At 53.1% G+C, this 13,337-nt stretch overlaps 1 protein-coding gene across 2 annotated transcripts; it reads left to right on the forward strand.

Moving 5' to 3' along the window:
- On the forward strand, positions 1-12,212 carry LOC133360259 (transcription initiation factor IIA subunit 2). Of its 2 annotated transcripts, none has more exons than XM_061578923.1 (4): positions 1-296; positions 7,877-7,981; positions 9,235-9,361; positions 10,196-12,212. In XM_061578923.1, the coding sequence occupies exons 1-4, from the start codon at positions 225-227 to the stop codon at positions 10,219-10,221; spliced, it is 330 nt and encodes a 109-aa protein (XP_061434907.1). In that variant the 5' UTR covers positions 1-224; the 3' UTR covers positions 10,222-12,212. The 2 variants fall into 2 exon arrangements, with proteins under 2 accessions (XP_061434907.1, XP_061434983.1); XM_061578999.1 differs by having other exon boundaries at positions 9,235-9,355.
- Positions 12,213-13,337: the final 1,125 nt, after the last annotated feature.

A 13,337-nucleotide genomic window follows, 5' to 3' on the forward strand; every position in this document is an offset into this window, starting at 1 on the left:
ACGGCGATTCCCAGACGCGCTCCGTTCACGCCATAACCTCTCTGCTGGTTCCACGCCACCGCTCAGCTCACCGCTCTCAACTCACCCGCTGGTCTCACCACTCGCCCTCACCGCTCACCGCTCACCCTCACCGCTCACCCTCACCTCTCATCCTCACCGCTCGCTCCCACCACTACCCCTCCCTACCCGTGAGGGCTCCGTCTCCTCACCCCCTCACCTCCGCCATGGCCTACCAGCTGTACAGGAACACGACGCTGGGAAACAGCCTCCAGGAGAGTCTGGACGAGCTCATCCAGGTGAAGGCGACGTCCGCCGCGTGCGAGACAGACAGAGAGGCGACCTCCTCCTCCCCCCCCCTACCCCCCCGGGCCCGCTCGAGTGGCGGGGACCCTAAGCGGCGGCGGGCGCTAGGCGAGGCCGAGGCTCCGCGCGGAGACGTAGGCCCGAGGAGCGGCGAGTGGAGTTCGCGTAACACTCGGGACGTGTGTGGCCGCTGCTGTTGTTGTTGTTTGATTATCGGTGGTTTCAACGGTGGCGTGGTCGTGAGTTGTGGTGGTGGTGGTGGTGAGTTGTGGTGGTGGTGAGTTGTGGTGGTGGTGGTGGTGAGTTGTGGTGGTGGTCGTGAGTTGTGGTGGTGGTGGTGGTCGTGAGTTGTGGTGGTGGTCGTGAGTTGTGGTGGTGGTGGTGAGTTGTGGTGGTGGTCGTGAGTTGTGGTGGTGAGTTGTGGTGGTGGTGGTGGTCGTGAGTTGTGGTGGTGGTGGTCGTGAGTTGTGGTGGTGGTGAGTTGTGGTGGTGGTCGTGAGTTGTGGTGGTGGTCGTGAGTTGTGGTGGTGGTGGTGGTCGTGAGTTGTGGTGGTGGTGGTGGTCGTGAGTTGTGGTGGTGGTCGTGAGTTGTGGTGGTGGTGGTGAGTTGTGGTCGTGAGTTGTTGTGGTGGTGGTGAGTTGTTGTGGTGGTGGTGAGTTGTGGTGGTGGTGGTGAGTTATGGTGGTGGTCGTGAGTTGTGGTGGTGGTCGTGAGTTGTGGTGGTGGTGGTGGTCGTGAGTTGTGGTGGTGGTCGTGAGTTGTGGTGGTGGTGGTGAGTTATGGTGGTGGTCGTGAGTTGTGGTGGTGGTCGGGAGTTGTGGTGGTGGTCGTGAGTTGTGGTGGTGGTGGTGGTGGTCGTGAGTTGTGGTGGTGGTCGTGAGTTGTGGTGGTGGTGGTCGTGAGTTGTGGTGGTCGTGGTGGTGATGGGGGGCCCCACTCGCGGCCGCCGACGCCCCGGGCTAGGCACGATACGAGGTGAGTTCTGAGTCTCGGTCCTCTAGGTCGACTCGGCCTCAAGTGAGTTACCCGGTGTGTAGTAGACATCGCCGCTGGGGAGACAAAGGCGGCCGGGCGTGGGGGCTGGCCACCACCCCGCGTCCGCTCGTGTGCCGTGCCGGAGTTTGTAGATGCTGCTACTCGCTAGGCTGTGGGGGGGGGGGGGGTGGAGATTCAATGCCCATGGTGTTCACTAACACGCAGTCTGAAGTATTTCATGTGGAGCCCTTCCGTTTGAGATGCACAAGTCGTCGTGGTTGGAGTTTAGAGACCACACGAGGCTTGGTGTGGTGATCTTACGAAGTAATACAGGTTTTTTTGGTGAGATCGCGTTATCTATAAATGGATCTAACCCTAATTCTAGACTTGAAGCTTTCGTGACTGCAAGGAATCATATTCTTAGGTGTTTTCGGTAAAGTCACGTAGGTAAAACATCAAAATTAATAAAATAATAAAATAAAATACAGATCACGACGTTTCGGAGGCAACACAAGTCTCCGTCATCAGGTGGGACAGTCACAGCCAGATTAGCTGCATCAAGTGAGGCAATGATTCAAGATGTAATCCCTTAAAAGCGAGTTGAGGGGGGAGGAGAGGGGGGGGGCTCATCAGAATGTGGTAGCCAATGAATGGAAAGTATCGGGAGAGAGGGGCCAAAAAAGGGTGGGAATATGGATCTAACCCAAAAACATTTATGTTAAACTGATCTTACGAAATGTGTTTTTTTTAATCCTGCCCAAGGAAACGACCGTCTTTTTTAAAATAAAGTCTCTGCCGATGTTGGTATACAAACACACGGCTGTCACAATCCAAACGCGTTAGGACATATTCTTGTACAGGGAAATCGAGGTTTCAGGTCCACATGGCGTACATCCGTTTCAATACGGGCGAATAATTTGTTTTTGTCTATTTGTTTCTCCCTTGTGATGGTACTTTGTGGAGGACGAACGTTTGGATTTAAAAGGGGCACCGGGTGACCAATAAGGTCTGAGTTGGGCTGTAATAAGATGGGGCACTGATAAGTGGTTGACGGGTGTGTAGTAGTTAATCGTGGTGTAGTGCATAGTGTAGTTTATAGTAGTGTATAGTGTGTTTTATTTTCTGTGTTTTATCTCTCTCTCAAATTTAGCATTCTCAGGAAGAACGTAATCAACCAGGTAGAGTTGACTGTTATGTTATCCGACTCTCAGTTGTATTACATTACATTTCTAAGTATACTAGATTTGTGTTTTTATTTCATTCATACCTGACGACGATTGCTTGTTGCAATCGAAACGTATGCTAGTATTTTAATTTATTATTTTCTCTTTCTACGTGACTTTACCAAAAGAACCAAAGAGTAGTAGTGTATAGTGGCATACCTGTGAATCCGTTCGGTTTACCCCCTATTCTTGTGCAGAGAAATTGAGTTAAAACAAATGCCCATGTGTTTGTGTTTCTCCCTTGTGATCGAACTTTGTGTAGGATGAACGTTGACATTCGTAAGGGCACCACGGGGTTGACCGATACGGTCTGACTTGGTCTGTAATAATGTGGGAGGCACTGATAAGGGGTTGATAGCTACTTGAACGATCCGGCTGATGGAGGAGGATGACGGCGGGGGTGGGGGGGGTCGGTGCCGTTTTCACGAAGGGCTAACAAGGCTTGGAGTAGAATGGGATTGCGGTTGCATGAGGTTAGGACTCGTGGGGGGGGGGGGGGGGGGGGTGGTGTGAGGGGTGGCACAGCCTTCAGTCCTGGAGCCGCATGCGGATCTTTAAGGACTGCCGCTACGTGACGTTGTTGACGTTGCAGTGCGGCTCATGAAACATTGAGGGGAGTGGGGGGCTATTTTGGTTGTCGAACTTCCTACTACCCCCCCCCCCGGGTTCGGTTGAAGCGGCATCCTTTGTCGCGAGCGAGGCCACCGTGGGCGAGTGGCGGGGGGGGGCCCTGGTGGCCTTTAGCGCGGCCCCTGACGTGTGCCCCCCCCCAACACACAAATAGTTAAAACACCCCCCCCCCATCATCATCGTGCTGCTGTCAAACCCCCAATGGTTTCAATGGCCCCTCGCACTTCTGAGGTTCTATCGGTGAAAATGCCCCCCCCCCCCCTCTGAAAATTGGCGAAGAACGCTGCTGTAGATTTGGCTGCTGCTGCTGCCATCAATGTCCACGTGATGATGTTAGAGCCACTTGGTTGAGCTGCCATTTGCGATGGCCAGAGTCGCTTCCGATAAGAAGAGCAACGTAGCTCAAAGTGGGACTTGCCTGGTACAATAAAACATTTAGTTTAGTACATCGCAGCGTTCTTCATTGTACGAGGCCCGCGGGCCACTGGCGACCCCTGGGTGGCCTTTAGTGTGGGCCCGCGACAACAAAGAGTGAAAACACCCCCCATCATCATCGTGCAGCTGTCAAACCCCCAATGGTTTCAAATGTGTGGTGGCCTCTCGTACTGCTGAGGGTCTTATCGGCGAAAATGCCCCCCCCCCCCACACCTCAAAAAACCAGCATTCTTTGCTAAATTTTCAAAGGGTTATGTTGAGGGGTTGGGGTTATCCGATTGATTACAGAGACTCCTCTACTTACAAACGAATCTGGTTGCAGACTTTTGTTCACAAGTCTAGTTTGTTCATAAGTCCAAGTTTACTCCTGTCGAATACAAACACGTTATGGCGTGTACACTAAACATGGGGAACGGCCTTAAAAGTTGTATAATCTCCTGTAGATGTAGATGCCACTGGTTCTTCACGGTCCGAACGGGGCAACGGGACGTATGGACAGGTTTGTTCGTATCTCTGGAAGTTCGTAAGTCGAATGTTTGCAAGTCGATGAGTCGCTGTACCGTAACATTGCAAGTGTCGTACACCTACTGCACAACACTTGGCAGGACTCTTGGGAAAATAGTCGGCAGACTCCGTGATGCTTTCTTAGGTAAACACGCGCAATTGAGGTGGGGTAGGGTTATGATTTTGGAGGTGGGGTAACGTATGTATGTTGAACTTCTTTCGCGTTCTACGTAGCCAAACCGTGCTATGGTGTGGGGCAGAGGGTTGGCGATCAAAATAAGGAGACGAGCCACATTTTTTTGTTCACCTTTAGAAAATTTAAAACAACCCCCTCCAATAATTTCAAGATCACAGCCACGATGCACCGCGGCGAAATACGGAGACGGCGTCCCTCGATAAATAACGTCGTCGTCACGAAGCAGAGGGCCTTGAACAGCCACCGCACGCTTCTCCGGAGCCGCAGGTTTGCGACCCCTGCCCGGGTTTGGGCCTAGGGTTTACAGCTTCATCCTCACGATCCCTGGGCAAATATCCCACCGCAGTCGACGTGTCCACTGCACATGTTGTCATTTGTTGTTTCCACTTTCCGCTGCCTTGTAGTGCCAATATGTCTCAAGTAGTGCACATCATAGTAGTGGAGTGTATGGTAGTGTATAGTGTAGTGTATGGTAGTGTAAAGTGTAGTGCATCATCATCACGATTCATGCCAATATGGCTCAAGTGGTAGTGGCCACATCATAGTTCTGTAGTGTATAGTAGTATAGTGGTGTGTAGTGTACGGTAGTGTGCGGTGTAGTACATCATCATCACGATCCATGCCAATATGGCTCAAGTGGTAGTGGCCACATCATAGTTCTGTAGTGTGTAGTGTATAGTGTATGCTAGTGTGTAGTGTATGGCAGTGTATAGTGTAGTGTATCATCACGATCCATGGGCAGATATCCCACCGCAGTAGATGTCTACTGCACGTTTCGTATTTTGTTGTTTCCACTTTCCGCTGCCTTGTGCCAATATGTCTCGAGTAGTACACATAATAGTAGTGTAGTGTATGGTAGTGTATAGTGTATGGTAGTGTACAGTGTAGTGCATCATCATCACGATCCCACCGTAGTGGGTATGTCCACTGCACATTTCGTCATTTGTTGTTTGTACTTTCCCCTCTGCCTTGTGCCAATATGGCTCAAGTAGTAGTGGCCGCATCTTTTTGGCACGATGTCGTCAAGCCCATTCTCTGTTAGGTCTTCCTCTCTTTCCAGTTCATTAAATTTTTCTGAACGACAACACACTTTACATTTTCTTGTTGTCCATCCTACACGTGTCCAAATAGTGCCAGTTCTATGTGCAGAATTTTTCTTACCGCTATGCTGTTTCGTGCTTGGTAGGGTGTTATAGTTTAGGGAGTAGGGTTTAGCTGTTATGGTTAAAGGGCACGCTTGGTCGAGTTGGGGGGTTTGGTTTCAGGGGTTAGGACGGTGTGTTATAGCAAGACTTGTGCGCTTGCTGTTCAGACTAGTATCTCTGATCGCTGCTATTAATCTGCACCTGTGGGCACAGCAGGCCCCGGCCGTTAAAGTATGTTGGTTGATGCGTGCCAGTGTGTGTGTGTGTGGTGAAAAGGAGTTTTCTGTTCACATGGTCTTACTTTAGTCGCCGTTTGTACATTCTCGTGAGCGTTACCTGGGCTCGATTCTCAACTGCGGCTAAGGTTCGGTGGCAAAAGAAGAATTTTGGTGGAGAGGGGGGAAGTAGCCTGAAGGTTCCCTCGGCTCGGCCTTAGCGGAGTATCTTTGTGATTAAACAAATACATGTGCTGCTTTGGCAGTGGTGCACGATTAATAGAACTCGTCAAGATGGTAAACGAATCATCGCGTGGCGCTTTCGGGTGCGCGCTTCTGCGGCCGTCTGGAACGCTCTTCCTTCCGATATTAGTAAACCTCTGGGGACTGCACTTGTAATTTGTCGTCGAGATTGACGGGGCACCTCCCGATTAGCGCGGGTGGCTACGTACGGTGCGGAAGAAATCCAACGCGCATCGTCAACACCGCCTCGTACATAAAATAAAAACGCAATTCACATCTTTCCCCCTCCCCCCCCCTTTGATGTCGTTTCGCAAATGCGCCGTCGCTTTATGAACACCGCTGCCTGATTTGCGTCGTCTCAGCTACACGCTTGCGTCGCTGGCGGCATCTGCGGCGTCCTTACTCGTTATCCGTCGCCCGCTATTCCCCTGCAAATATCGCTTCGACGGACGTCGTTTCGATATTCGTCGTCACACGTTTTCGGGAACGCATCCCCAACGTAAGCCCGGTGTATGTTGCTGTATGATCGCTGACGTTATCATTTGGTATTTTAAGGCGGCGGTGTTGTTGTTGTTGGCGAGTGTGAGTTGTTTTTTAATAACCGAAAGTCTCTGGCTCTGGGGACCGGCAGGAGGCAAGATCGAAATACCTGCGGTCAATGTCATTTAATAGTATCATGGTGGACTTGGAATGAACATCGTGACGTAATGGTCATATCAATTCTAGATTTGAAGTTTTTCGTGACTGCAAGAATCCATACTCTTTGGTTTTATTTGGTAAAGTTACATAGGTAAAAAAAACAATCTTTTATTTTTACCTACGTGACTTTACCGACTAAAACCAAAGTATGGTCATATCAACTAACAAACGGTGCCTATGTCATTGTAGTTACAATACTTAGTAGCAATAATAATTGGCCATCTCTGGCGTAGGCCAATCAGTTTCAAAGACAATGCGTTTGTTACACTATGTAACATTATTGTTGTTCCTGGGTAGTAAGTGTTAATTGCTTATGCCTAAGTATAGAAAATGTCTATTATTCCCCACAGACTTTGCTTTTGTGACCAGGACAGTGATCATTTGAAATTTACCTATTTTCAATGAGAAAACGGGCGAATTTGTGTCTTTTCGTTCACACATGAATCCAAATTAACATGTATTTATACTAAAGTAATTAAAAAATTACTACGAAAGATTTAGAAGGGAGTAGTTTTTCGAGATTGACGATTATACTGTAAATAACTTTCATGAATCAGCCCCCAAATATTGTCTCCCATCATGTTCTCGTTACACTGTCCTTGGTAGCGGCGTTCAAAGTCCAATCTATCCTGGTGGAAGTGCTCGCCTTGCTCCTCCGAGTACGCTCCCATGTTCTCCTTGAATTTATCAAGATGAGCATCAAGGATGTGGACTTTGAGGGACATCCTACAGCCCATTGTGCCGTAGTTTTTCACCATAAACACATTCCTGCGGAGGTAGCTGGTAGGAACGGGTTGCTCGGTCAATGGCCAGGGTCAACGGCGGCGTGGTGTATTCCGCAAATATGCCCGACCTGTGAGGGTGGGCACCAGCCGGCGTGAGTAGGTTAAACGTTGAGTTTTATAAGGGCACCACGGGGTGACCAGCCCCTCCCCACCCAGCCCCACCCCTCCCACCCTCCCCACCCAGCCCCTCACTGCATGACGGACGGACACAATAATCCCCTGTGGGCTGGTGTAACCAGGAGGTTCCTACCAGTATCAGAGCGTTTGTTTGCACGTTCACCACAAGCGTGCGTGGTCAATGCGGACTTGATTCCTTGCAAAAGGTTTCTAATTTGGTGTTTGAACATCGTAACGACTCCTGTTTTATTGCCGGAAAGGGGACAAACCTCTTCTTCTTGTTCGTTTCCCTACTTTGGTAAAGATGCCACTTCCTCCCCCTCCTTTTGTGCATGCGCCGCCGATTGCCGCCGCATGTGCGATGTGGCTCACGAGGGTTTGTGGTGGTTGTGTGTGGGTGTCCAGTCCCAGCAGATGAGTCCTCAGCTGGCGCTGCAGGTGCTGCTGCAGTTCGACAAGGCGATCAACGCGGCGTTGGCGCAGCGCGTGCGCAACCGCATCAGCTTCCGCGTAAGCCTGGCTTTGCGCGCTCGCGCTCACACTCGCACTCACACTCCACAACAACCGCCATTCGCCACCTAAGTGGTGGCGATGTCGCCACGACGCTTGTGCCAGGCTATATCTGCACGTTAAAGCCACGTGAAGTGTCGAACGCCCGCTGGCAGGAGGTCATGGGACGGACCCAGGTGGTGCCATGGGTCGACTGAGATAACTGGCCGATTCACACACACACACACACACTCGTACACAAACACACCTGCACAAACAAAAACTTATGATCCCCCAATATAGCCTCAATAGACTGTAGGGGCAAGTGCTGTTAGCGAGCACCTATGAAGGCCAGAACGGTATACGAGGAGATGGGTGGCCAGCTCCAAGCCTGACCGCCTTTGTCTCCCAAGTGGCGATGTTTACACACTACAACAGGTACTCATTTGAGGCTAAGTTGACCTAGGGGAGGCCCAGGACCAGTTCAAATAATCGTCACTAGTGTTGGCGCTACGTGCTAACCACGCCACTACCGCTCCACACACAAATGCTCAACCGCCCTTCTCCGCTATGTGGTGGCGGTGATGTCAATGCGGAACTCGTGCCAGGCTCGGTGCACTTTGAGGCCGTTGTGTGAAGTTTGGAAGGCTCGCTGGCAGGAGGTCACGGGACGGACTCCGTGTTATGGATTGACTGAGATCACTGATGGAGGCACGCACATACACGTAGACACTCACAAATGTACAGAGACGCACAACAGCTTGTGCCAGGCTAGAAGCGTGTAAGGCTCGCTGCTGGCAGGAAGTCATGGGGACAGACCCAGGTGTTGACTGAGATGACTGGCAGATGCGTGCCACCCACTGTACTGTGTTTCTCGCCGTCCAGCGCTCCGCTCGACGTTGCGAGCATCGCTCCTCCGCTTTCCGTTGTGGCTGCAGTCTGATCAGCTCTGCATCTTGTATCACATGAGCCCACGTGTTCTCTCGCCCAGGCTCTGCCGTTTAGCCCCCTCGACTCGTACCCTCTTCCTAAATGTATTCCTACGCACGCAATTCAGCACTTGTATGTTGAACTTCTTTCGCACCATACGTAGACAACCGTGCTAATGGGAGGTGTGAAGCATTGATTTTAATTGGGGTCTTTACTTGCCTAATTATTTGTTTCCTTGTTACCCACCCCCCCCCTCCGTGTCTCCACAATGTCCCCATGCCAATCTCTCCCTGCGTGCCCCATCTCCTGCCCGTGTCCCCGGCACCCCCCTCCCCCGTGTGCAGGGCTCTCTGAACACGTACCGGTTCTGTGACAACGTGTGGACCTTCGTGCTCAACGACGTGGAGTTCCGCGAAGTCACCGACCTCGTCAAGGTCGACAAAGTGAAGATCGTGGCCTGCGATGGCAAGAGTGAGCGCCCAGACACCATGGGCTCACACTCACCACGCACTCACCTCGCCTCACCGCTCGCCTCGCCGCGCGCTCACCTCGCCGCTCGCTCACCTCACCGCTCGCCTCATCTCACCGCTCACCTCACCGCGCGCTCACTTCACCAAGCGCTCATCACACTCGCTTCACCATGCACTCGCCACAAAAAGACAAAGATCCCCGTATAGCCTTAACAGACTGTCGGGGCAAGTGCTGTTAGCGAGTGGCACCTATGAAGGCCGGCACGGCGCACAAGAGGGTGGGCGGCAAGCACCACGCCCGACCGCCTTTGTCTCCCGAGTGGCGATGTTTACGCCACACCAGGTAATCATTTGAGGCTGAGTGGACCTAGGGGAGACCCAGGACCCGTTCAAATAATCGTCACTGGTGTTGGACGCGGGTGGGGAAATCGCACCTGGTTTGCCGGGTTCATAGCGTAGCGTAGCGCTAACCGCTGCACGCACGTCAAATTTTACGCGAGTTTTTTTGGTTACCCGACTGAGATGGTCAACTCCGCTACACTTGAGTGGGGGGGAAGGGGGGGCACCCGGTCTAATCGCAGCTCTGCGAGTGCGTGTGGGTTTCTACGCGAGCCCACTACGAGTGTGTCGGTGAATCGTTGGGTGACCGTGCGAGACCATCGGTCAATTCGTGATGCTTGAGAGCACATTTTAAATCGCAGCCGGCGCCGACTTTGATCCACCGTGCGCCCCCTCTCTCTCTCTCTCTGTCGCTCATCCTCAGTGGCCCGCTCCCCGCTAGTGCTCGCCGTGACATGCGGGCCCCCTCCCCTGTGTCTCCTCTCGTTGGTCACAGCCTCCGGCTCAACGTCTGCGGAGTGAGGAGGAGGACGAGGAGGAGGAGGAGCGGTGGCGGAGTGGAGCCTCGTCGGAGCAGCGGCGGCTCGCTCGCTCACCCTCCACCAGCCCCCGATACACACCCACTCCCTCACCATCCATCCCACCACTCCCTCACCCTCCACCAGCCCCCGATACACACCCACTCCCTCACCATCCATCCCACCACTCCCTCGTCCTCCACCAGCCTCCGATACACGCAGTCCACTCGCCCACTCCCTCACCATCCATCCCACCACTCCCTCATCCTCCACCAGCACCCGATACACACCGTTCACTAACCCACTCCCTCACCATCCATCCCACCACTCCCTCATCCTCCACCAGCACCTGATACACACCGTTCACTAACCCACTCCCTCACCATCCATCCCACCACTCCCTCATCCTCCACCAGCACCCGATACACACCGTTCACTAACCCACTCCCTCATCATCCATCCCACCACTCCCTCATCCTCCACCAGCACCCGATACACACCGTTCACTAACCCACTCCCTCACCATCCATCCCACCACTCCCTCATCCTCCACCAGCACCCGATACACACCGTTCACTAACCCACTCCCTCACCATCCATCCCACCACTCCCTCATCCTCCACCAGCACCCGATACACACCGTTCACTAACCCACTCCCTCACCATCCATCCCACCACTCCCTCATCCTCCACCAGCACCTGATACACACCGTTCACTAACCCACTCCCTCACCATCCATCCCACCACTCCCTCATCCTCCACCAGCACCCGATACACACCGTTCACTAACCCACTCCCTCACCATCCATCCCACCACTCCCTCATCCTCCACCAGCACCCGATACACACCGTTCACTAACCCACTCCCTCACCATCCATCCCACCACTCCCTCATCCTCCACCAGCACCCGATACACACCGTTCACTAACCCACTCCCTCACCATCCATCCCACCACTCCCTCATCCTCCACCAGCCTCCGATACACGCAGTCCACTCGCCCACTCCCTCACCATCCATCCCATCACTCCCTCTTACTCCACCAGCCCCCGATACACGCAGTCCACTCGCTCACTCCCTCACCATCCATCCCACCACTCCCTCGTCCTCCACCAGCACCCGATACACACCGTTCACTCACCCACTCCCTCGCCATCCATCCCACCACTCCCTCCACCAGCCCCAGCGTATATCGACGCGATCTGCTGGCCCCACTCCGCGCCTACGCTGCTGTCGCGTTTCGCCTCTCCCACTTCCCACCCTGCTTGGCCCTCCTCCACCACCACGGCCGAGTCACCCGCTCTGCACTCACGGTTGAAGATGCAGGGTTGTTGTCGTGGTGGTTGTAGCAAGCCACCCTCTCTGATGGTGTGAAACCCAGACTATAAATATATCCCCGTAAAAGAGAATTGGCTCTTGATACCTTGATTTCGGACTGTCAAATAATAATTCGGTGCAATCGTAGCGGCACGTGACATTGTGAAGGCGTTGTAGATCCCGTGTCCGAGGAATTGATTTTAATTTGCAAAATCATTCCAGCACGTCCTCTGGATTCACTCCGTCTCCTCGTTCGATGCTGTGCCTCTCCGGTCACTACCCCACAACTCTCGCTCGCCATCCTCTCGGCTACAATTACTCTCCCATAATCCTCCCAGCTGCAATTGCTCACCCATCATCCTCCCAGCTGCCATCACTCGCCATCATTCTCCCAGCTCCCATAATCCAGGACTCCCATCCCCAATCCGAGTGAATCTCCTTCAAAATCGCCCCCTAACCCCCCCCCCCCCCCCACTGCACAACCACCACCCACACTGTTGTCACCCCTTGCATAAAAATAGTTAACATTTTAAATTGAATTGTTTTGTTCCCTCTGGCGTCTCTCTTTATGTTCAGTGTAATTTATTTGTCTCCGTTTTGACGAGAGAGCCCCGCGCACGTTACCAACGGTGCAACGTTCGAATTTTTTTTTTTAATAAAGGATTTTCTTTGGTTTTCTATTGTTGCTGGTGGTCGGTGATTTCATTTTACAGCCGGCACAGTCCGAGATGAACGACGTTCCGGGAATCAAATTTGGCCACGCCACATCTTCTGACACGGTGGTGGCTGGCCTGCCTACGATCCATCATGGGTTTAACCAGGCTGGATTGTGTGAGGAGCTCACGAATCTTTTAAAAGCTTGGGTAAAGTCCCATCGGTGAGCTCCTCCGGCAGGCAAGGCTGTGTTGGCCGAGTCATGTAGCCCGCATGCCCAGCCACTGCATGCCTTAAACAGCTTTTATTCGGCCGGATAGAGGGGGCTAATTGGGCAGGGCACGGGCTAGAGTGAGATGGAGTGATGTGGTACAGGAGGATGTGGAGCTGAGTGGACTTGCCGATGACTGGTACCAGCAGTGTTAAGATCGGCCTCAGGAGGCTTGTAAAGGACGCTGCTGCTACTGGGCATTTGGAGGCAGTCACCCTCCAGCGACAACAGCGGGCAGAGGAGCCACACAACGAGTGGAGTGCCGGTCGGCTAAAACACAGGAAGTTAGCACAGTAGGGTACACAGGTGGTGCATCGGCCACTCATCTCAGTCGGTTGTCCCATGGCACCTGGATCTGTCCCATAACCTGGCCGGCGGGCGCTCTGCACTTCACGTGGCCTTGAAGTGCGCACAGCCGTGAGGACGTCGCCGCCACTCAATGGTGACTGGCGGTTGCTGTGTTCGGTGAACGAGCATGCGAAACCTGGCCACCAGAGTTCAATTCCCGCTCGTGGCCAGCAACACCAATGACGATTATCTGATCTGGTCCTGGACCTTTCCCTAGGTCGACTCATCCTAAAATGAGTACCTGGTGTGGTGTGTGGTAAAACATCGCCACTCGAGAGACAAAGGTGGCCGGGTCGTGGTGCCGACCACGCACCCCTTGGTGTGCCGTGCCGACCTTCGTAGGTGCTGATCGCTAGCAGTACTTGCCCAAACGGTCTGTTAAGGCTACACGGGCGATCTTTGGTGAACATTTAACACATTCCTGCAGAGGGAGCTGGTAGGAACGTTGGGTTGCTCGGTCAATGGCCAGGGTCAACGGCGGCGTGGTGTATTCCGCAAATATGCCCGACCCGTGAGGGCGGGCACCAGCC

Source organism: Lethenteron reissneri, chromosome 1 (assembly GCF_015708825.2).
Source record: "Lethenteron reissneri isolate LAM-NWPU_2019-01 chromosome 1, ASM1570882v1, whole genome shotgun sequence".
Taxonomy (NCBI): Eukaryota; Metazoa; Chordata; class Hyperoartia; order Petromyzontiformes; family Petromyzontidae; genus Lethenteron; species Lethenteron reissneri.